The sequence below is a fragment of the Miniopterus schreibersii genome, assembly GCF_964146895.1.
Source record: "Miniopterus schreibersii genome assembly, chromosome: 14".
Lineage (NCBI taxonomy): Eukaryota > Metazoa > Chordata > Mammalia > Chiroptera > Miniopteridae > Miniopterus > Miniopterus schreibersii.
Window position 1 is genome coordinate 49226834 of NC_138114.1, and position 24298 is coordinate 49251131.

The 24298-nt window shown below is 37.9% G+C and overlaps 1 protein-coding gene across 1 annotated transcript in view; it reads right to left on the reverse strand.

The window, feature by feature from the left end:
* Window positions 1–1282: 1282 nt before the first annotated feature.
* Window positions 1283–24298, reverse strand: part of PDZD8 (PDZ domain containing 8) — a 54208-nt gene continuing 31192 nt past the window's right edge. Inside the window, exons 4-5 of the mRNA XM_081158712.1 lie at window positions 7961–8123; window positions 1283–4409 (exon numbers count right to left, since the gene is read on the reverse strand). Coding sequence (XP_081014838.1) covers window positions 2206–4409; window positions 7961–8123 — 2367 coding nt within the window. The 3' untranslated portion in view covers window positions 1283–2205. The remainder of the gene's footprint in view (window positions 4410–7960; window positions 8124–24298) is intronic.

Consider the following 24298-nt stretch of genomic DNA (forward strand, 5'->3'; position numbering starts at 1 on the left):
TATATAAAATATTGCACTACAGTAAAGGTATATTTTACAAATATCATGAGCAGCATTACTGAGCTTTCCGTAACTGTGGCTCTACAGATTTAAGTATCTTTGAAGTACAAGTCGATTTTTATGAAACCAAAGCTTTGCATTAATTACTCTGAGGCTCTTTGAAAAGCGTCAGGTTCAGCAGCATGCTTGGATGTCACTAGAACTTCCATGTACGATCCATAAACACCAGCCACTCAGACATTCCACCTTCCAGGTTATCAATGGTAAGTTATGTTTTATAGATGAAAGCTGGTTATTACACTGGGCAGATTGTTTCAAGTGTATGTTACAGAACAACATTTTAGCTTTCAGAGAATTTTGTGTATACAGACTTCTATAGCAGGGTTCTTTTAAAATGCAAGCATGCTTAAACAAACAGGGTATACACAGCTATATTTTTGCTATTAACCTGGCCAAGGAAGTACTGGTTCCTAATATTTCATTTAATAGCAGAAATGAGAATTGGCTATTCATTTTTAAAGTGGAGTAAATTTTCTACCCTCAAAAATGTTTTTATCGCCCATATAAGTCATACCTTTTATTTGAATAGCTTTTTACTGTTCAGAGCACTTAGTTATGCTGTTGCTTCCCTCACAACAATCCTGTGAGGTAGAGTAAATCTTGAGTATTCCTACTTGGGAGCTGGGGAGACTGCGACACGGGGCCGTTTAGTGGCCTGCTGATGGTCATACAGTTCATTCACAGCCAGTGAAGAGCTGGAACTTTCACTCTCGTATCACACTATGCCTTTTTCTGCCAGCCATACAAGCCGTCCCATCTAGTTTTAAATTCACGTCAGTTTTACTATATATCAATGATCATAGTAGTTACCTACAAAAGGGAAAACACATGCGTATCTTTTTATAGGCATATGGAAGGCCAAAACTTTCATGGAATACCAACAGAGGTCAGGCTCACGTTTTCCCTCCGCCACGTGTTACTGGAATCCACAGGATGGACCAAGAATCAGAGTAGATCTTCATTTTCAGAGAACGGGTCCCAGTTCCTATGTATACTGTCTATTTAGTTAATTTTCCTTTTTTAATGAATGAAGATAGTCTGAACTACAGAAACATTCAGAACAATCACCATTCCTTTAAGCCAGTAAGATGTCAGACAAAGCAATAAATCTATTTTGCATGATTCTTTCACAACAGTTTCCTGCATGAAAACATTTCTAAAACACAAACAGCCCAAACCAGTATCAACCCAGTCATTTTAAGAACAGTCCTCTGAAACTCTGTGTCCTTGCACATGCTTTATTTCTATGGGAGAACGGAAGATGAAAAATAATCATAAATGTTTAGAACTTCCATTGAAAAGGAAAGCAACATTTTGAAAGATTATATTTCAAAATCCTACTGGTTGCTGTTTTTTTAGTAATCTTGTTATCTCTACAAAATTCTTTTTCAACTACATCCTATATTTACTCCTTGTTACATTTTGTTTTTCAGTGCAAGCTCTTCAAGTTATTCATTCACTATATTCTTACTATACTTCAACTCACAGAAACTTTAGAAAAAAATTTCAGAGGCATAGAAAGCAAGCAATATATGTAAAATTTTTTTTACTAAATCAGCATAACTGACTAAAGCCACAGTATCTGCTTTCATGTTGTATTTGGCAAAAACAAAACAAAAAGCACCCCCAAAGCCCCAAAATAATAAAAATCTCAAGCAAGTAGGATGACAAACTTCATAACACAAAGTAAGATTCAAAACCTGTTCCCTCAACGACTGCTGCTGTCAATTCGGCATGCAGCAATCTTTATAACCGTGATAGAAATAAAAATATTACAACAATCTGGACAGTATCCTATTTAACACTAATTCAAAAAAGAGGAAGGAAAATAGCATGAGACATCAACATACATAAATATGAAACGTCAGCTTACATAATTCCATAATTAGAAAAAGTTAAAAATAAATTAGTAAAAATAAATTCCAAGTATAAACCCAAAAGGCATAGCTATAAATGCAATCTGAAACAACCAATTTAGTGAGCTGGTCATGTTTTTGCTGGAACAACCTTTTCATTCTTGCTCTTTAACACAAGCAAATAACTGGAGAAGCAGGCCAGTGCATTATAAGAGGGTTTAACTGTGGTTATATCTGTGGTACTTGAGATGCAACTTTCCCCCAATCACTTGGAAGTTTAAATAGACTGTCACACAGATTCAGATGGGCCAAATAAGTCATCTGAAATGCTGCTGAATGGCTGAGAGTCTATTAGTTGGGTTATTTCATTATCAAACTCTTCTTCTGTGTCATCTGTGTACTTGCTTATTTTTTTAGAGTGCTGGTCTAAGGACAGACTTTCTAAAGATTCGATATCTTCAATGCCTGCTCTGTAGTGGATCATAAGAAGTGTCAGAGCTTGTAGTCTTTCACCTGACTTACCCAAAGCAGCAGAAAGAAGTGATTTTTTCCTTGTATCAGTCGTCTCTTTTTCTTCTCTAAGAAGGGAATTGTTATGTTCCAACTCCTGATCAATTTCATTCTGCAGCTTATCCAGCATGAACTCCAGTTTCTGGATCCTCTCCTCTGTGGGCAAGCCCCTGTACAGGTCACGGCCGATTTCTTTAACTGCAATGAAGACGCTGTCATCCAGGCCACCCTCCTTTCTCACTAACTTTATTCCTGTGTTGTTTCCCCGTTTAGAAGGACTGTTTGGACCACACACCTCTGTGTCACTGCCTTCATTGTCTGATGTGTTGGGTGTGTGTTTTGGTGAAGGTTCTACTAGATCAGTTCCTGGTTCAGAAAGGCGAGTTTTAGAGACTTGACGCAAATTTAACAAACGAGAGCTAGTATTGATAATGTGCCTTGTCAGGCCTGTTGTTTTATTGACTGACTTGCTAGCTTCGGCATCAGTACGAGCAGGCAGGCCCAGGAGGGTTTCCTGTCCTTCCAGCCTGAGGTTTTTCAGGGTCCGGTCTATCCGCCTCTCAGTTGCTCCACAGAGAGGAATCTCGGCTAAACACTTTTCCTGGCATTTTTTATGGCAAACATAGGCACAGATCATACACTGGGAAGCGGCTTTAGTCCACACTTTTTTCTTGCAGTAATCACACCAAGTTGGGTTCTGGAACTGAGTATCCTGGAAACTATGCTTATTTTCTGTTAAACCCATCTGTCCAACGAAGTGCTCCTCTTTGGGTAAGGCAGAGACTTCTTCGACCAAATGAAATTCTTTTTCTTTCTCCAAGTTACTAACTATATGGTGGTCCATTTCTCCTTCTTTTAAATACTTGAAGTGAATAGTAATGTCACCAAAGCAAAATTTGTCATTGAATCCCTTTTGCATACTCAGGTTGCGGAGTGCGGTTCTCGTGACCATGGCCTTCGGTGATGGGGCTTCCAGTCTGAACTTTGAAAGGTACTCCATGTTTGATGTAGTTAGGCATCCTAAAGCCACCTCTTCAAGCTTTAGGCTAACATGCCCCAAACAGATGAGCCCCCCCAACTTGAAAGGATCCCTGCACCACAGGGCAATGTTTAAGTACCGGTGGCAGGCTTCTATGTCAAAGAAACAGGTTGCTCTGGCTCTTGTCCATTTTCCTAGCTTATTACGATAGGGGATTTCTGAAGATTCCCACGTTTGCGGGTCATCCGAACTGTCCTTAGGAGGGCAGGGGCTTTCTGAAGTCCAGTCCTTCCCTGCTTCCTGCTTTGCTAAAGACTGCTTAGATGCAGCTGCGTCCTCCACGTGATCCGTGTTCTTTGCTTGCTTTTCAGCAGGTTTATCTGCAGGAGGAGGAGGCAGCAGCTTTTCTGGCTTTTCAACAAGACCATCTGGCTCCGCCTGACCTGGGGCATCAGCAGAAGGCAAAGGAACTTTCATTTGCGGTCGTGGTGGCACGGGTGGTTTGAAAGTGGATGCTTGGGTGGGTTTTGACACTTGTGCTGGGTCTGTTGTCTCAGAAGGTTTTAGGGCTAAGGATTTGTTTCCTTCTTTGGATAGAAGTTTGGGTGGTGGTGGTGGGTGACTTCCTGTAACTAATTTACGGTTTAAAACTGGTGATATTGTTCCAAGGGGTCTAACCGAAGGTGTTGTTGGAGTACGTTTGGGACTATGACTTGCTGATTGCGCCTCATCTTTGAACTCATTTTGTGCCCTGACATCACTTGCCAAGTCTTCAAATTCCAAATCCAGGTCTCTATTTTCAGTGTCTACTGCCAACCCAGTTTCCTCTTCATAATTTGGTTGGCATGAGCTTGACAGAAAGTTTTCTTCCAACTGTCCAAAATTATCTTGCAGAACTGCACTCTGATTACTCTGGCCAACAGGCCTCTCATAATACACCAGGACTCGGTCCCCAGCCTGTTTGATGAGCTTCAACACCTGCAGTGTAGATGTGATTTTCACACCTGTGTTAAGATTTTAAAAGAGAAAACAAATTACTGAAATGAGAATTACCTAAATTGCTAAATATAACAGCCATTAATTCATGATTATTTGATGAGTGAAAAAATAATATGGAAACCTCCAAAATATATTATTGGCTTTTGGAAGCATCTGTGTACTGATTCTGAAACCCTGAGAGCACTGATATGCTAGAACTGTTTACCTTTTCAAACCAAATGATGACACAAAAATCCTTAGGGGGCCCAGCTGGTAACACCTAATTGCTCCCCATTCCATCCCAGGTTTAAATGACACTTTCTCAGTTTAAGTGAGCAGAGTGAGACCTAATGAAAAGGATTTTATTAAGGTTAAACCAGACTTAGAATGATGGGAAACTGATTCTACTGAAGGAAATCCCAAAATATACCAGGGATTATAAGCAATTGGTTCAAATTAAGAGACTGATGCTTGAAATAAACTTTGAAAAATACTCTTTTACAGATTCTTTTTGTTAGCTTTACCCATTGAACTAATCCTTTTCAAACCAGAAAAAATAAGGCATAAGTTGCCTCCAAGTTGGTTACTATCTGCATCTACAGTGACAATATCTAAAGTTTTCATTTTAATATTTTCTAATAGGTGCTACATTAACATAGTTCAAAATTCAAAAGGTACAAACGATGTATACTGAAAAATCTCCCTTCCACCTCTGTCTCCTAGCAATACTCTTCCTTCCTTGAGGCTATCAAAGCCAGCAGCTTCTAGTATGTTCTAGAGATTTTCTAGGTATATCATTTACAGGCTCCATTTGTTTCCTGCCCTTTCGCTACCCTCCTCCAAACGGTACTTACCCAAGCTATACCTTTCTGTAGGACTTAGTGAAAGGTGAGACATGTTTTTGCTTTCCAGAGGTCTTAGGACCAACCTAAATAAATCAACGTCACACCAGCCCCATCTAATAACCGGACCTTAGAGCTCCTCAACCTAAAACCTCTCCTGCTGCAGCTGCCCAGGGAAGACCATGCTTCAGACCTGGTAATCACTTGGAGCTTGTCCACATCACTTGGAAATTAATTTCTGGTCACAATCTCCTATTTTACACCTCTGACAATCCTGTCTGCTAACTGGATCTGTTTTGAGGTAATTTCCAGATCTAATAATACCTCCTTTGCTCTCATGGTCCAGCTGGTTCTCCTGATATCACCTGCTCTTCTCCCCGGCCTCAGTCTCAAGACTTCAGTGATGTTCATATCAGGATTTTCTATTCCTTTGCCCTGGCTCTTCCCTCTTCTACATCTACCTGTCTCTCTGATTCCCAGCTCTGCTAGCCCCACCCTCCCCCTTCTCCTGAGACGACTGCCTGATCTAGCACCAAGTTACGCTCTCTATCTTCAGCAAGGCGTTCAGTACTGCCTCAGCATTCTGTTGAATGGTCTCTGAACAACTGAGTCTCTAAAACACCAGCTTCAAACCTCTCCTAGTCACCTGAAGCCCACTATTCCTGCTCTTCTATTCTGTGGATGACATCACCTAATTTACTGGAAAGGTCAACAAGCAACCACCCTTTCTTCCTGCCAATCATTTTTAGTACTAACCTATCTCAGAAGAGGGAGTATCCCTTTCTCCTTGTACTCTGGGTCCCACTCTTCCCCAAACCATATCCTTCAGCAGTTTGCTCCATCAATTATCCTTGCTCATACTTTTATTCCCTTCCTCCTGCTTTAAAACTGTTTTCATGCCTAGCCAGGCATGGCTCAGAGGTTGAGCATGGACCTAGGATCCAGGAGATCGCAGTTCGATTCCTGGTCAGGTCACATGCCCGGGGTGTGGACTTGATTCCCAGTTGGGGGCATGTAGGAGGCAGCTGATCAATGACACTCATCAGTTATGTTTCTATCTCTCCCCCTCTCCCTTCCTCTCTCTGAAATCAATGAAGATATATTTAAAAAAACACACAAAAAACTGTTTTCATGACACTGTACTAATTTGGTTCAGCTCATCTCTCCTCTGCCTTTTCTCCACCTATACCTGCCTCTTGTATGCAAACATCCCCATGGTTTTGTCTGTCATTGGTTCTCTCTGCCTTTCTGCCCTCTTCCTGCATCACAACCACTTCATTAGTTTCAACTATCAACTCTTCCTTTGTCTCCCCTCTTGTCCTACATTCCCAACTACTTCTGGAAATCACTACCTGGATGTTTCTTTGACACTACAAAGTCAGTGTAGTTAAAAACTCTCTTTGATCTTCTCATGCTCCTGTCCTCATTACTATGTGCATCTACTTGCCACCCTCTCAGTTCAACTGACACGAGTCCCAGAGATGGTGGACCCCCTACTCAGCTGTCAGTTCTGTCAGAGTTCCAGTCCACCGTCATCTCCTCTTCAGACCCTCCGATCACTGCCTTCAACTATAGTAATGAACAGCTTTTTACTATGATCCCCCACTCACACCTTCCCTATTTCAATCACCCAACATATTGCTCCCCAATTTTCCTAAAGCTTAGGCTCAAAAACCTTTGGCCTATAAACTCATCACACAGAAATCCAGAGCTTTCTAACATGGCTCTTCATGATTCATCCAGCTTTGACTTCTACTACTTCCCTCTAACCACACTATGTCCCAGCAAAATTGCAGTTTGACATACGCATAAATGAAAAATAAGTCCATCTAATGATCTGTAGTAGGCAAATACTTCACCCAATCTAAACCCATTCTTTGTGACTTAACACTTGCCCTTCCCCAGCCACCAGGAGCCACGTGGAGATGGCCACTGTGCCTCTTAGAACTGGTTGGCCAAATTGGGATACCTTTTCTTTTGGAATATTTCTAATATACACAAAAGTAGAGGAAATAGTAAAATGAACTCCATTACTGAGTTTCAAATAAAACAAACATTTTGTTAATCTTATTTCAACTGTCATGAATCCCATTACTAAATACTCAAAAAGTTATTATAGACCCATATAAATGAAATATAGCTATAAAAAAATGAATAGCACACCTGCCCCTTATCTCAATTTTTCAAAAAATGTTAGATATACTTTTCCACTCAGCACACATTTATATTGTTTGGATTTATTTTTTATAATAGATATTTACTACTTGTGTAAAAACAAAAACCTTTCAAAAAAGTACATAAGAAAAAAATTAATTTTATCCTGTAGGCAAAACCAAAACAGGGTATGTGTGCATATTAAAAATTTTATACTGAATTATGGTTTTAAATGAGAAAGAGTAACTCTTATGTTTATGTTAAACAATTAAGTAACTGATGAGGTTTATTTTATGGCTTTGCTATCCTAAGTGTCTATGGCATATGTGTATTTATTTATTACATTTACTGGGGTGACACTGGTTAATAGGATCATACAGGTTTTAGGTGTGGATTTCTGTTACAAAAGCATATGTGTTTTAAATTAAATTTTAAGATTTCCTTCAGATTTTTATTTATAATAAAGTTATTACTTTCTTTCCATTATAAAAATAACATGTGCTTATAAAAATAAAGAAGAGAGGAAAGCTCCCACAGCTTTCTCTGTAAATGTGAAGTATGCTGCATATTAGCAAAATTACCTCCAATTGCAATCAGTCGATCTCCTCGCTGAAGATCAGCAATTGCAGCAGGCGAGTTGGGGGCCACAGTCTCAATGATCACATGCCCAGCGTACCCTTCAGTTGACTGGACAAGGCGAAGTGTAAGTCCGACACTTTGTAAATTCCCCTTAATTAATTCAACCTTTGATAAAGGGGAAAAAAATGAAGACATTCAAAGGATTCATAGTAGTGGAGTGAGAAAACATTAACACACTGAGAACACTACAGTTGATATTGACTTTTGTACCACGATGACTATTATTACAGACAAATAGAGGAAGGAAATTTTTATTGTGACAGTACACACAACACATGTAAATCTCAAAGATGTGCTGAGTGAAAGGAGTCAAACACAAAAGACGATATACTCTAGGATTCAATTTGTAGGAAATTCTGGAAAAGGCAAAATTATAGTGACAGAAATATTAATACTTGCCAAGGACTAGGGGTTGAGACTGAATATTGAGAGCAAGTAGCACAAGTAAAGTTTTCAAGGTGAAAGAAATATTCTGTATCTTGATTGGGGTGAATGTTACATGACTATATACTATTACCAAAATTCACCAACTGCACATTTAGTGATTTTACTGTATTTAAATTGTATCTTATTAAAAGCTATTAAAAATAAAGCAAAAACAAAACCTTTAATAGGCCATTTTTGTCTTAGGACACTTAAAGATACAGATTCCCACTAATTCATTCAGATAGCCCTTGGTTTTCCAATATACTTAAGCCCTCCACCTCAATGCCATAACAACCACCTTTAAACCCTGTTTCTGTTTTTAGTTATTGTAGGGATTACCTTCTTTTCCTCTGGATAATGCATCATTCCTTAATATATCAAATTTTAGAGTACCCATTGCCTTATCATAACAGGTAAGGATGTTAGCCCATTCTCTTTTCCCCAAATTACAGTAGAGTTATGTCACCTTTTTCAGTTTTTCTACATAACCTCTTTATAACTTTAATTAGTACCTAAACACCCTATTTCTTATTTCATTAATTACAGACAATTTCCCTCTTGATATTAGGACTTCTAGCCTTCCCTATCACCTCTTCTCTTTGCACATTCTACCTTCTAAACTCTATCATCAAAGTTAATAGCTATTATATTTATGTTCTAACTCTAATTAAGCCGTCAAGGTTGACTGATTCTAAGGCTAAAAATGAGCAGTGTTTATAATATTATGACTAGATAAATATTATTTATTACTAATCTGGGCATCATTACATTTTCTGTCTTGTATAGCCTTTTGTTTTTCTTGGAGGTTCTGTTTTCTTTCAACAACGTAGCTTTCACTTTAAATGTAGGATTTATATAAGTACAGCTTCTGCAGTTAGCTCTTAAATTCATTTACCCCTTCATTTACATATTAAATTATTTAGGATCCAGTTGAAGGGAAGTTTATCCCACCCCGACTCCTGCCAAAAAGAAGCCAGCTAATAAATGTAGAAAAATGATCAGATTAGAAAAATCACCCATTTATAACACCCACCCTGCCAAAGTTAGAGGAACTGTTTTAGATTTTTAAAAAAGACAAAGTCAATCTAATGTACAAATTTTGATGAGATCCTAGTTTAGGGGAAAAGCTATAAAAAACATTTATGGGACATTGGGAGCATTTTAATAGAGACTGAAAATTAGGCGAAATTAGGGAAATGTTAATTTTATTATGTGTGATAATGATTATGTAAAAGTCCTATTTTTAGAAGGTTCATACTGCAATATTTAGGAGTGAAGGATAATTTTTACAACAATCCTTGCCCATGATTTTAGGCAAATGTTAACTTCTCTAAACATAACTGCTAAAATGAGCTATCTCCACATAGATGTAGAGCTATGAAAACGTTTAGTGTCTATTTACTATTAATGTTATTAGTAAGACTAAGCACTACTAGTCAAAAATAGGGGTGCAAAAGGAAATTTAAAAACCAGTCTATTATGAATGAACTCAATATACAGCTAAAGAAATAAGGCAAACATGAAATAAACATTAAAGACATCAGAATATTTAAACTATCTTATGTCATTCAAATATTAATTTACTTTTATAGGATCAAGACTGAGAAGCTAAAATAATTTTATGATTAAAAAAACTTATTAGAAAAGACAAAGATGGTGACTAATGTCACATTTAGTAAGAGAACAGCCAGCTGAGACACACTGGAAGGGTAATGAGCTCAAGCATGTCTTTACCTCCAAAGAGCAGAGATAATACTGAGAGTGGTAAATATCTACTTATTCACAAAATAGCTTCCCTAGGCAGGAGACTAAAGACATGTCAAATGAAAGGAAAAAGAAGGGACCATAAAAGGAACTGCAGGGAGAGAAAAATTGTATTTCTCATGGGCAAATAAAAGCGTAGTAAAGGAAAAATGAACAGGAAACTGTATTATACTGTCCTCTGGGTTGATCATAAATCTTTATTAAAAAAGCGGCGAGGGGCGAGGGCATGAAAGTGGAGGCAAAATATCTGAGATAATAAATACAGGTATAGACTGTGGAGGGGAGGCTTTCAGTCACCCCCAACCATCACCATGTAGTAACTTCCTTTCTCCTAAGAAGTCCATCAGATGTTTTTAGGTTCTACCAAAATCTGGGTGTTTCCCTCTTCCAGAAGCTAAACTATCATTAAGGAAAAGTTAACATCTATAGAATTTTTGACTCAAAATCTTTTTACGTTTCTGTTAGAGAGTAAAGACAAACTGGTTCCCGAATGTCCCAAGTGAATATATAGACTTCTGCTGCTGCAGGGGAGGTCATAAATGGGGTCATAACATCCCTCCCCTCTGAAATAGTCATCAGGCTACATCCATGGAATTCGCCTGGAAGTTTTAGGCCAAGTCCTTCAAGTCCAAGTCCTTTAAGTCCAAGTCTGTAGCTATATAAGTTATATAAACTCCAGGGTCCTGAGACTGCTCAGAGCAGAAGGACCCTATCTTTGTCAGAGGGTTGGAAGCATGGTGGCCATTATCTAAATATTAGTTAGCATTGTTTCAGAGAGCACCTAAACTATATTCTAAGAATGAAGCACAATGTGCCACAGACATGTACGGATTGGCTGTGATGGGAATTCGGGGGAGTGAAGGCTGCCTCTGGGTGAGTGGTCTGGGGAAGGCTTCATCTAAAGGTCACATATAGGTTACATCTTAGAGCATGAGGAGAATCTGAACAGATAATCTTGGAGTTGGAGGAATGGGTATGGGATAGGAGAGAAGAAGCTATCATTTCTAGGCCATGGTAATACTGTAAGAGCAAAGAGATGGAGACAAGAGTTCAGGGCGCATCTGAAAATTAAAACCCTCATGATGATACCAGTTGAAATTTTAATGGGAGAGAAAATTTCTATTACAATTATGACAGAACAGCAGCATTTTCACTGAACATACTAGCATCCTATGTATTCTGATTATCTAATAGATAAAAAGTCCTACAATATGTTGTCTTGCAATAAATGTACAGAGTTTGCAAACATCTATTAATACCTGTTTGCAATAAACATGTTCCTTAAACTTGTATTTTGTGACATGACTGATATTTTATAAAAGAAGAAATGAAGTTGATAATACTTATTCAACACTTACTGTATGTTTACTAAAACAGACACTAATGTTTGCCAAGGTCTTCACACTACTCCTCAGTATGGTTATAGTGGGAACAGCCCTGCTTATATGACATGGTTCCACTGCTCTGCCTCCTTAGACGGCCCAGGGGCATACACCCGAGCCAAGCTAGGCCAATCAGAGCTCCTTCCCACATGGTGGGGATTCAGGTTCCGAGGTTCCTTAAACAGAATAAAGATAAATATAGCTGAAGGCACCTGTATATCTTCTTACAAACTGGGAAGTAGAGAAAGGCAGTCTGCAGAGTGAAGAAAGCACTTAAACAGCCAGGAACAGAGAGGAAAGAGAGGCCTGACAGTGGTTTTGTCTTTGGTCCCAGTTTGTTTCTAAGGCCTGGCTGCAGTCCTGCTAAAAGCTATGCAGAGCCTAAGACATGCAACCATGAATAGTGGCCCTGACCCCGCCCGTGGGGCCCATGAAACTACCATGATATCCTCAGAATAAGTACCCCTTTTTGCTTAAGCTAGTTTTAGTATCTGTTTCAAACAGGCTCTAGCTTACCAGGCATTGTGTTAGAAACTGTTACATACAAAATCTCATTAAACTCAAAGTGCTATATTTATCAAACTAGAAAGCTACAAAAACATTATAAAGGTAAAATATATTTTAAAGGATGTGGTTTAGTCTGTGTCAACTGACCTGAATTTTGTTAAAACCAAAAGGTAGCTTTCTATCAGAGTAGAAATACTATTTCTTGTGTTTTTTGATACAGCATACATAAAAAAGTTTATCAATTGTGAAGAATTTCTGACACATACTAACTGTGCAGCAATTACAAGAGCTAAACCATGAGTCAATACACACAAAATTGGAGACAGCCTGCATTTAACTTCCCCAATAATGTCAGACACAGTTAAAAACTTCTAGCTATATATGCACGTCTATCTTGTGGAGAGCAATTTAGTAAAAACACCAAGATAGCCTTTAAGAGCCCTCACACTCTGACATCCCTTTTAGTCTTTCTTAAACCCAGGGGGGGATGCCTTATTTTCACCTGGGGAAAAAACAACATTGATTTTTTAATCCCTTCCTAACATGGACATAATTTTATACAATGGACAAAAAGAGGCTATATTTTAATGACATCAATATAACTCTTTTACAAACTGTTCTCTCTTATACAAGCTTGTAACACTGAGGGGGAAAAAAACCGCAAGAAAGAGTAAAAGAATCATTAAGTGAAAGACCCGAAATTACTGTGATCAGGTATACTTTAAGCATTCTTTCATTAAATACGTTTCTGAAAAATACATCATTAGGACTATTTTGGTAGACTAATGGGGCAGGGAAGAGAGAAATGACACAGTAATCTGTATACATATGTACTGATGCCAGTATAAAACTGAACTTTTAACAGCAGGCTTTTAAATGCAGATGACCATTCCCAGTCTTTCTGGCCCATAATGTAAATCAATACCTATTCTATCAGAATTCTCATTATATTATAATAAAAATAGATGCCCATGACCTTCAGGTGCATAGGTGTATTCTATAACATCTCTCCCCAAAATGGTGGCAACATTTTCAGAAAGATCAATGTTCAACTAAGAAACACACTTTAACGTAACCTATAGCAAAGCTACTAAGAGAAGTAATGGAAAGAAATGCACTAATTGATTCATTCATTCTAACACTGAGGCACTGTGTGTGGGGTGCGGGAAGTAGAACTGTGAACATCACAGATGAGTGAGCTTCCCTGGCTTTATATAAGCAGGAAAGCTAGCCATGAACAAATAATTACCATAATACTTGTGTGATTTAAAAGGAGTCACCTAACATTTAGAGAGCAAAGAAGATATTCCTAAAACACAAATTTGACACTGGAGGACGAGTAGGAGTTTGCCAGAAGTCAGAAGTGGAGACAATATATCTGACCAAGAGAGCAGCGGGTTTGAAGGGAGGTGAGAACTAGCATGATATATTTGCAGAACTGAAGAAGGTTCAGTATTATAGTTCTTTGACAAGCTCAGTCTGTGAAGAAGGAGAGATTCTGAGTTCATTCAACTTAAAATATCTTTCAAAGGAAAGCATATCAATTCCACTACCAATTTCAGCCCAAGATGGCCAAATAAATGGTAACTATGGTATAAGAAGCATTTGAATGTGGCAATTAATGCTACAATGTGACTGAAAACTTGAATGCAAATAATATTTAATCCATGTTGATCCATTCAAGCCCCCTTTAAAAAACTCCACGCAATTTCATGAATATTAGCATAAGAGGGATTTTTCCTTAAAAAAACTGAAACGTAAAATGTTTAAAAATGTGTTTCAAATTGTTTCAAAAGTTGTTTGATGTAAAACTTACCCCTCACAAAAAGTTTCATAAAGATACATGTATTTGTAAACCATTAATGCTCATCATTGCATAGGCCACTTCTATAATATCTATATTCCCAAAGCTCAAGTGCTCTAAACCTAAAACCCACGTTCATGAAGCACAAACCCAGGGAGTCTGCAAATAGACTTCTCCCATGGATACATTTATTTGCTCAGATTGATCCCAAATGGGTAGTTATAAAAGATACAACACCCAATTTCTGAATGCTTGAACATAATGGGCAAAATGGTGAGAGGTACAGAAATAGGTCTGACTTGGGCAGCACAAGTGCTGACTCCAAGTTCCTGGGGAAGCTTAGCCCAGCCAAGCTGCCTGCCCAGCCCCAGGGCCAGGACCCAAGGGGTAAGGTGTCTGGACTACTTCTTTCCCACCTACACAGGCAAACTGAAACCTAGTTTTCCTTTCTCCCTTCTTTCCTTTTCCAGTGCAGTGGTTGCTGTGTTCATGAGAATATAATAGAGTTTCTTTGGTCAAAGTAACCAAAACTCTACATGCTAAGGATTTCCAGGTGACAAAAAATTTTTGATGGGCCACTGTACAAATCACCTTTACTTGGCTTGCTTTGGGATGTGGCAACTTAATTCTGAATATCAAGGACCCAGGCAGTTATGTCTAGTACATTAAAGATTTTTTCCCCCTAACGTTGAATTACAACTGAGAGGTTAAGATTTCTAAAACTGGAACAACTTTTATATTATATAAGTTACTGAGCTGTTGGAAGAGGAACGTCTATGTACAACATGCTCAGCACAGAGTGTGTTAAAAGATGTAACTGTCTGGCCATTTTATTGAACACCAGATGTTGGATCAATTTTATTATGGTTACAGGGCACAAATTACTGCCAGGCTAGGGGACCAACAGCTCACTGTCCATCTCAATTAGAAGCAGCAACAAGGCTGTTGAAGATCTAGGGCCAGATTTCATACCATCCATCACCTTTAAAAAATCAGAGCCATAATTGATGATCCTACTAATTCCATTAGTGCCATGCTAAAACTGACAAGGAGAGCATATTCTTTTTTCTGTATTAATTTTCTCCCCTGCTCCTTTTCTCTTCCTTTCCCTCCTTCCACATACACACAAACACACTTGAGTGTGAAGTAACATTTAGCTCAATTCTGAACTGAATGAGTTAGAACTAGAGCACTATTGCTCAATTTCTGCTTATAATGCACATTTCAATAAATTATAATTTTGAAAGCATTTAAGATCTTGCTTCCTAGCAATGTCAACAGTTTGGCTAAAATAAATAAACTCTTACAAAACTTCAAAAACATTTATAATTCTGAAATGTTAATAAAACAATTTCTAGGTTCTAGAATGAAAAAGGAAACACTTATGAAAAGAAAGTACTGAGTCTCTGAAGGGTCATTCTGTATCAATCTAACCTACTTTTAAGTGCAAGCAGTTTTAACAGCACAGAAGATGCAAACTGAAATATCTCATGGGACTTTCAACTACTGGGTAACTATGTATTGTTGCTTCCATGGGCTCAGCTAAATTCTCAGTATCTTCCATTTAGGTCAGTCATTCTAAGAGAAAAAAGGCAATACTATATTGGTTAGCTATCTTCTTGGAAACTGTCTCTTATCAGTAAAGAGGGCTCACAATTGGACGTACATGACCATACCCCCCTCCCCCCCCGGAAGTAAAACTCTTGAAACAGACATGGTATCTCTTGGTATAAAAATTACTATCAATTCCTACAGAACTTTTCAAAGAAGTGTCATTAGTTTAATTCGTAAAGGTTTAAGTCAAACAGTTCTTAAACTCGTAAGCCAGATAAATGGGAAAGAATCTGTCAGGTAAAGACAAGTGCTACTATAGAAGGTAAATTTTCATGCTCCTGTCCTAAATGATGGCAAAAATTACATTTTTAAAAAAGAAATCTTAAAGGGACATATTTAAATAGTACATATTAACTATATCTTAAATTCTCTCACATGGATTTTACCTGTAAATATTTGTCAGCAGAATAGCTCGATTTTCAGTAATCACCTCTTAGTGGAAAGTTAAAAACAAAAACAAAAACAAACAAAAACACTGAAATCAGCCCCTTCTAAGCACTAGGGCAGATCCGAAATTCTTTTTTAAAGAAAAACTGCAGTGTCTGGGATGCCTTGTACTTAAGTATTGGGTTTGAATTCTGGCTCTAACACTGACTAGTTTTGTGTGGTCTCAGGCAAGCGATTTAGAATCTGAGTCTTATTTGTAAAAAGGGGATACTAATATCCTACACCACACCGGGCTGTTGTCAGATTAAATGAAACCAAGGGAATGAACGTCTAACACAACCCAGGCACTTCCAGTATCTCTCTTCAGGTGGGGTAGGAAGACTTCTGGGGTAAAAACACAAATGATGCCCCTCAATCTTCACACAGAATGCCAGGGTGGCCACCTGATTACCTGGTCTCTACAGCAACTGGATGGTAAATTAAGGCTGCATCTTTTGGTCGCCTCATTTGAGAGACAACAAAGACACAGAAATATGCTGAAAAAGTAAAGTCCATTATACAAATACAACTGACCTAAGAAGTCTAAAGAATAAGATGATCCTCTGTCCAGGTTCAAAGGCTGTGAGGAAAATAATCACAGTCAAATGATTACCCTGCAATACACTTAGGCTTCTTCTCTGTCTCCTTTTACATCTGATTGAAGTCTCCACTAATGTTTTGATTTGAAACTAATTTAAATTTTATACAACTATTCCATGAAATAAAAAGCTCTGAAAAGTATGCAAAGTCTGACGTTGTTATGGAAACAACAGAGTGGAACACTCGCCCTTTTCAATTCCTTTGTCAAACAGAAACAGCTCTGATTCTGAATCACCAAGTCAACCCTCAGCTTTATAGTTATCACTGCACTTCTGCAGGGTGATTTACTTCTTACTAAGGAAGTGTGAGGGCTTAGGGACAGATTGTTTACTTGTTTTTTATAACTTTTTATCTTGAAATAATTTCAAACTTACAGAAAAGTTGCAAAAATAGTACAAAGAATTTCCATTTATCCTGAATCCAGATTTCTCAATTGTTAATGTTTTGCTAATTTGTTTCTCTCTGTCTGCATTGATTTCTGAACCATTTGAAAATAGGTTGCAGACATGATGCCACCTTACCTCTAAATATTTAAGTGTGTATTTCCTAAAAAGGACATTTGCTTATATAACCACAGTACAATGATCAAAGTCAGAAAATTAACATTGACACAATACTATTATCTACTCTGAAGACTTTATTCTAGCTGGAAAGCTATTTTAAAATGTGTACCAATTATTTTTGCAAAATCTTTGACCAAAGAATCACTTAGATCAGGGGTTGGCAAACTACAGCCTGTGGGCTGTTTTTATTTTTTAATTTTATTTATTTAATCCTCACCCAAGGATATGTTTTCATTGATTTTTAGAAAGTGAGGAAGGGAGGGAGGGAAAGAGGGGGTGGGGAGGGCAGTGATATGAGAGAGAAACATCGATCAATTGCCTCCTATATGCCCCCCAACTGCGGACTGAACTCAAAACCTAGGCATGTGCCCTGACGGGGAATGGAGCCCAACCTTTTGGTGCGTGGTTTGATGCTCCAACCAACAGAGCCACCTTGCCAGGGCTGTGGGCTCTTTTTGAAGAAGTTTTATTGGAAAAGATCCACACTTGTTTATCTGTTGTCTCTGGCTATTTTAGAAGTTAAAACAGCAGAGTTGGGTAACTGTGATACTGACTGGCCCACAAAGTCTAAAATATTTACTATAAAAAGTGTGCCAAATATATAGATGATATAGTATTATACACTTGAAACTTCTATAATCTTATTAACTAATGTTGCCCCAATAATTTAAAAGAATAAATGTGCATGAATATACATACATACACTGACATAGATTTCTTTACAACATATAAAAATTGCAAAAAATCTACTAAATGTTCATCAATAAGTGATTAGTTAAATAAATTATGATACAGAACGGGCTAGATACCATGCAGACATAAAAACAATGACAAATGTATATGGAGATAGAACTATAAACATACCCTGTGTATAGTATGCATGCTGTGTTTACAAAGTTCTCCTATAAAGATAACAGTGGTCTCTCTGAGTAGTGAGATTATGGTTGACTGCACTTTTCTTTATAGCTTTCTGAAGTTTTCTTTAATTGGGCAAAAAAAATATATAGCTCATGCCTATTTCCAAACATATATCACTTTTATCTTATAGAAAATACCAATTTTGTTAGAATATGCAAGTTTCCTCAAATTTCATAAATGAAATTTCATCACAAAAATTAAAACTCTGCTTCATGATACCTACTTCCCTATGTTCAACGGTTTTTTACTTAGATTTTTAACAATATTCTCAGTGTTGCTCAATTTATGAAAGAGAATTCACAAATTGTTCATTTAGAAAACAAGCCATCTGTCTATACTTTAAGAAATTGCTTGATAGCCCGGCCGGGCATGGCTCAGCCGTTGAGCATTGACCTAGGATCCAGGAGATCGGGGTTTGATTCCGGTTAGGGCAATGCCCGGGCTGCGGGCTCGATCAATGACTCTCTCATCATTGATGTTTCTATGTCTCTCTCTCCCTCTCCTTTCCTCTCTCTGAAATCAATAAAGATATATTTTAAAAAAAAAGAAAAAAAAGAAATTGCTTGATAATCTTTAAAGAAATATAATGAATTAACCAGAAATAGTCTTATTTACAATGATTAATAAAATGTTATCTCTTCCAGTATGGAGCATACTGTTTATATAAAACAGCTTTCAAATATAACCACCTATTTGTTTAGTACAATCCAGTATCAATGTAAATCAACATGTTTACAAATGGGAAACACAGCTGTCCCCAAACCCACTTTAAACTCTATTCATGTTCAATATTTATGTGGAGAAATACTCAACACCTCATGGAAAAAGACTGATTTAATAGGACACATGAATTAAGCGTTGTTGTTGCCCTTTCCACTTGTCTGTTTGAAGACAACAATTTCCACCTACTTTTACGTTAGCCTGTTCATTTTAAAGTACCTTCAATTACTTCATTTATAGTAAAATGCAAAGGTGAGTGCTAGAGATCTCAAGCAGTTTAGTATGATGAATTACTTCTTCCTGAATGTTCTAAAACTATGCTATTAGTTACAAATAACTACTTTTTTCCTATGCTATGACATTTACACTCTTTATTCCTAAATTCTTAATTTATCTTAAACCTTTCTGAAATTTAAATGTTTGTTCATGCTTCATACTCAGCTGAAACAGCAGCAGCTAGTTAATCTCCATCCTTCTTATAAAAACCCTTAATAAACTTGCTGATCTTAAAGTCACGATTTGGCCCTCCTGTCTTTATTAAAAAAACCCAACCACACACTATCCCATGATTGAGGAAGCTATTCCTCTGTTCTCCTTTCAGGAAGGATTTAAAAGAAAGTGGGGCCAGGGGATTTATAGAATATACAAAATATCAGATAGCACTAAAAACAGAAACGTGGCATTTAGGTCAAGTTCAATAATAAGTTTCTATGTGCCAGATACTGTGCTGTTTTACAGAAACTTAACCCTTATACTGTTACTATTATCTCTATTTTAGAGATTATAAAATAACTTGTTCGTAGGCATAGAACTAGAGTAGAAGAACCCAGATTTGAACGTACCATTCACGGAGATCATACAGTAATTAAGAACACCAGCTCTGGAGTCATACTGCCTGGGTTTGCAGACTGTCTTTACCACCTGCTAGCTGGGGATTTGGGTAAGTTACCCTCTCTTTGTGTCTGTGTCCTCCTACATAAAATGGAGATGACAATGGGGGTTGTTATGCCTGTTCTCATGGGGCTGTTATGAGAATTAAATGGTTAATGTACATAAAGTCTTAAAATCATGACTGGCACTGAATACATGTGAGCAGGGAGTTGTATACTACTGCAGGATCTCTGATAACACCTCTTTAACATTTTCCTAAATTGTTTATTTTCTAGTTCTGCATCCGACATCTAAGTGTATGACTCAGAAAATGAGCTATTTGGCTAAGTGGGTTTCTATGGGGAGGGGCTACTGTGCCTCGAATAGGATGTTTTAGCTCATGACAATGAATGGATTAAGTAAATCAATTTTACTTGGATCACAGAATACTGGAGAGTCCTAAGAAATATAATCCAAAACTTAAGTTTTATTAATATTATTTCCTTAATTAGTTCTCAAAAGCTCTTTTAAAAGAATATTTAGAATCTTAGTACTTCATTATAAATCCATTCTGGTTCTTTTTAATCTACTCAAAAAAGAGATCTAAAAATAGAGCACATACCCCAAGTAAAGTGTTCAACTTCCTAGATAGGATGTTAAAACTTCAAATAGCAGCACTGAAAATATAACAACAAAAACAAAAACAAAAACCAATAGGTCAGAGCAGCACATGGAAAAGTTCCCCCTCTGGATTGGCTTCTGGTGATCACTGCCTCTAACCTCTAACCCAGTGTGTCCAGAACAAGACAACTCTTCCCCTTTTCTTGGCTCCGATCTCTCTGGCTTCTCTCTCTCTCCAAACCCCTCCATTTCCAGCTGTGTCTAAGCCACAATAGTCTGTTTTCCATGTTCATTGCCACCATTCTGGTTCAGACTTCCACCACCCCTCACCTCTACTATTTCAAATCTTTCCTTTGTCAAATCATTCTTGACTTTACCCATCTGCTACTAGATTTAGTAAACATATTATTTATTACCTACTATATGCTGGGTACTGTGCTAGACATTTTAATACAGGGCATCTCATTTATTCCTTATGTAACCATGTGAAGCATTATTAGTCCCATTTTACAGAGGAATAAAGTACTGTATTTATGGAAGAGGCAGGTTCAAGGACTTTAAGATCATGCTGCCAAGGAGTAACCTAGCTAAGACTCAAAATTCAGAGCCAAGTCTGTCTAAAAATAGATTATGATGAGATCACTTTCATTTTAAAAGCCTCCATTATTTCTGCTGTCTTGGAATAACAGTCGAACTTCTCAGCCTGGTACTTAGAGTACTTCTATAATATGGCCCAACTCTTTATTATTCCTGTTTTGCCATCTTCCTCCACGACGGTAGTCTTTAACCAACCTGGACAACTCACTGTATCCTAAACATACTCAAATATTTCCCCCCGTTATTTGGGTTTACCCCATGTCCACCTTGCAATGTCCTGCCTACCATCTCAAAATCCTGCCTATTCTGAGACGCTTGGCTCCTTAATATACTCTTTCCTGACCTTCCCAAATAATGCTCTCCCTCCCCCCTTCATTGGCACTCCCTAGCACTTTATTCTGAAACTCTCTTAGAGCACTCACATGCCAAAAGTAATACTGAAGCTCACTGCTCTTCTGTGCAGGAAAGCATATTCACACTGCCTTACACCTCATACTCAGTTTCTTCTTTCTTGTGCTCACAGTGCCTTACGCTGGTTTAATATGGAGAGTTGATGTTTCTGTATTTTAACCTAAGTTCCTACTCTTTATAAAGTATTTCAAGATCATATTAAATACACTTAGAAAATATAAGACAGAGAACTGCATTCCTCATTTTTAACCAAGATAAACTTTAAGAGTGGAAATACTATATACAATTTACTAACTAAAGCTCAAAAGCATTTAATTTATTTAAGAAGTCAAATTATAGAACTTTTATGTGGTTAAAATTCATTGAGTCCCTACTGTATTCGTAAATATTATCAAAGTGAACTAAACCAGAGTTTTCATAAAAACTGACATTTTCAAAAAAGCTTTATTTGCTTTAATCTTTCTCTTCCTTTGATAAGATTAAGACTGTAAATGGCAAATGGTTAAATAGAAGCACCAAAATGCTATCTGCAAGGCATCTGGCCTTAAACAAACATGCCAAAATGCCAACTCAGAAGCAGCTTGCCTAATGTATTTATAAATTTCTGTGTCTCAGATGTTCTTACTTGAAACCACAGTTCTTTAGGGAGCTTTCAGACTCTTTGTATGTATATTCAACAATTTGTACACAGATCTGGACACATATTCAGTAAGACTTCTAAAACTCTCCAAAGCTAAAAGGGAAGTAAAATTTTAGATCACACAGTCATTTTATTTAGGCTACATTAAACTATACACATTGAGTTAGAACTTCTTTTCATGCTTTTAATAATGGCATTATTAACATTTTTTAACAAAGGGAATATTGAGCAGTAAATTTCATTCTGTGGACTTCCTTAATCTAAACATTTTTATTTGGTTAAGACATACATCAGAGATAGCTTGAAGGGAGAAAACAGACGGCAATGTGACTAAGTCACACTGAAACCTGAATGTCTGGAAGAAAAAGGGGTGAGGGCGAATGTAGGCTCATGGCCAGACAGACTGCTTCAGTCTTCCCAGAACATTTATTAAATACCCACTAAATGCCAAGTGCTGTGAGCCAAAACAATCATGGTGTATGCTGTAAAGGAAGATATTGGTGGAAATAACACTGATCAAATTTTCATACAAATATAAATGTGAATTCCCTACTGTGATTAGTATTACCAAAAAGTTTTATGCTCATTAGGGAAAGTTTCCCAGAAGAGTGATGACTAGTGAATTGGTCAAGGTCTGATGAAAGAGAAAACACAAGTATTTGAAACAGAGGGACCCGAAAACAGGGAAATGGCTATTCAGTGATAGAAGAACTGAGAACCAAACAGGAGACAGTGAACCAACTCAGATATTAGCAACAGTCAGAAGTCACACCCAACCCTGGGCTGGAAGGACAAAGGGAGGATGTGTATTAGTAAGGCCAGGGGCTGGAGCATCAGGCAGAAGCTGGAAGCATGGTGGGCCCGTCCTGTGAGAAGCACGGAGCCATGGAGGAGAAACAGTGACTGAGAGTCTTGTCCAAGGCGGAGGAGAGGAAAATACCCTGCTTCTCTAGTCCACTCCCATTTCTCACCAGAGCCTCACACTGGTCCAACCCAACTGAAAGTCAGCTGACAGGAAAGCCCTGGAAATACAGCCAGTAGAGGTAAGCCTTCTCATGACAGTGCAGGGGAGGGCCCAGAATGTCCGAGGGCAAACAAGCTAAGGTCTGGCACCAGCAGAGATCTGAAGAATGGGGGTCGGTATAGGTATGAATGAAATGTGCTGGTGGAAGGAGGCACATGCACAAAGGCTGTGCAGGAGACGAGTACGGCAAGCAGGAAGGAGTGAAAGATGGCCAACATAGCTAAAGCGGAATGGGAGGGAAGCAGCGAGGGCTGGAGAGAGAGGCCAGGCCAGAGGAGACTCAGTCGGCCTCATCAAGGGATTTGTCCTTGTTCCGGGAGCTGTAAGGAACCACTGAGATTTAAGGAAGCAGCTGATAGGCTCAGATTTGTATTTCAAAACAATCACACATCTCTTGTCCCAGTTCAGGACATTCACATAACAACTGCAACTTGCCAGAAATTCTACTAGGTGCGGGACACACAGCATTAAAAGAATACAGCATATTCGTGCCCCAGGGAGGTCTACCAGCAAGAATGCAGTGTGCAATGCTATTAAAGACCTTTTAAGCACCCTCCTTTCAGTGTGTATCATCCGATTTTCATCAGGAACGTGAGGTTTATCTTCATAGCCTCATAGACTCAGTTCTTTGCTCAGTAAATTTGTTGATTGTCCTACTGTTCACTTTTTGTATTTATATGCTTCCATTAATCACTCACCCACCTTTGTCTTTTCAGCTGAAGATCACTAATTTTTCCCATCCATTTATCTTTATATGGCTATCTCACTTCCAAGGTAATTTTAGTTCTTTCTCCCCACCCGATCCAGCTGTTATAAATTTCCTGTATTACAGAAACCTGAAATGCACAAATAACTTTGAGAAGAATTTCATGGTTTTTAAACAAGTATATTCATTTTAGGACATCTACTCTCATGAAAAGTTGAATCATTCAGGATATTACACCTGGTCAAATTTACTGTGTCCCAAATTCTAAAGACAGATCTATCAGGTGATTTGGGAAACTTTGCTATGAATCTTCATCAAAAGCTTTCTGAAAGTTGAAAATGCATTTACTATTTCCATTTCTTCTACATGCTTGTTTAGCATCTTCATATTCGACAGGAATGATTTCCCTATATTGTGTTTTCTCCCAACTGATTACCTCCCCTCTATCAATTTTTCCTCTCTTCAGCTGCCCTAACCTTTACTCTAGAAGTAAACGGAGACTCACTGGGCTCTATAGTAAGGCAGACTGCCTCCAAATCAGGCTCAGTCTTGGACAATTGAACATGGCTAATCTTACTATGAAGGCCCTTCCATTCAAATCCTATGTCCCCATAGTTTCAGAGCTCTTCTTGACACTGTTTTAAAATGATTCCACTATCACCACTCCAAACTGTCTCCTAATTATCA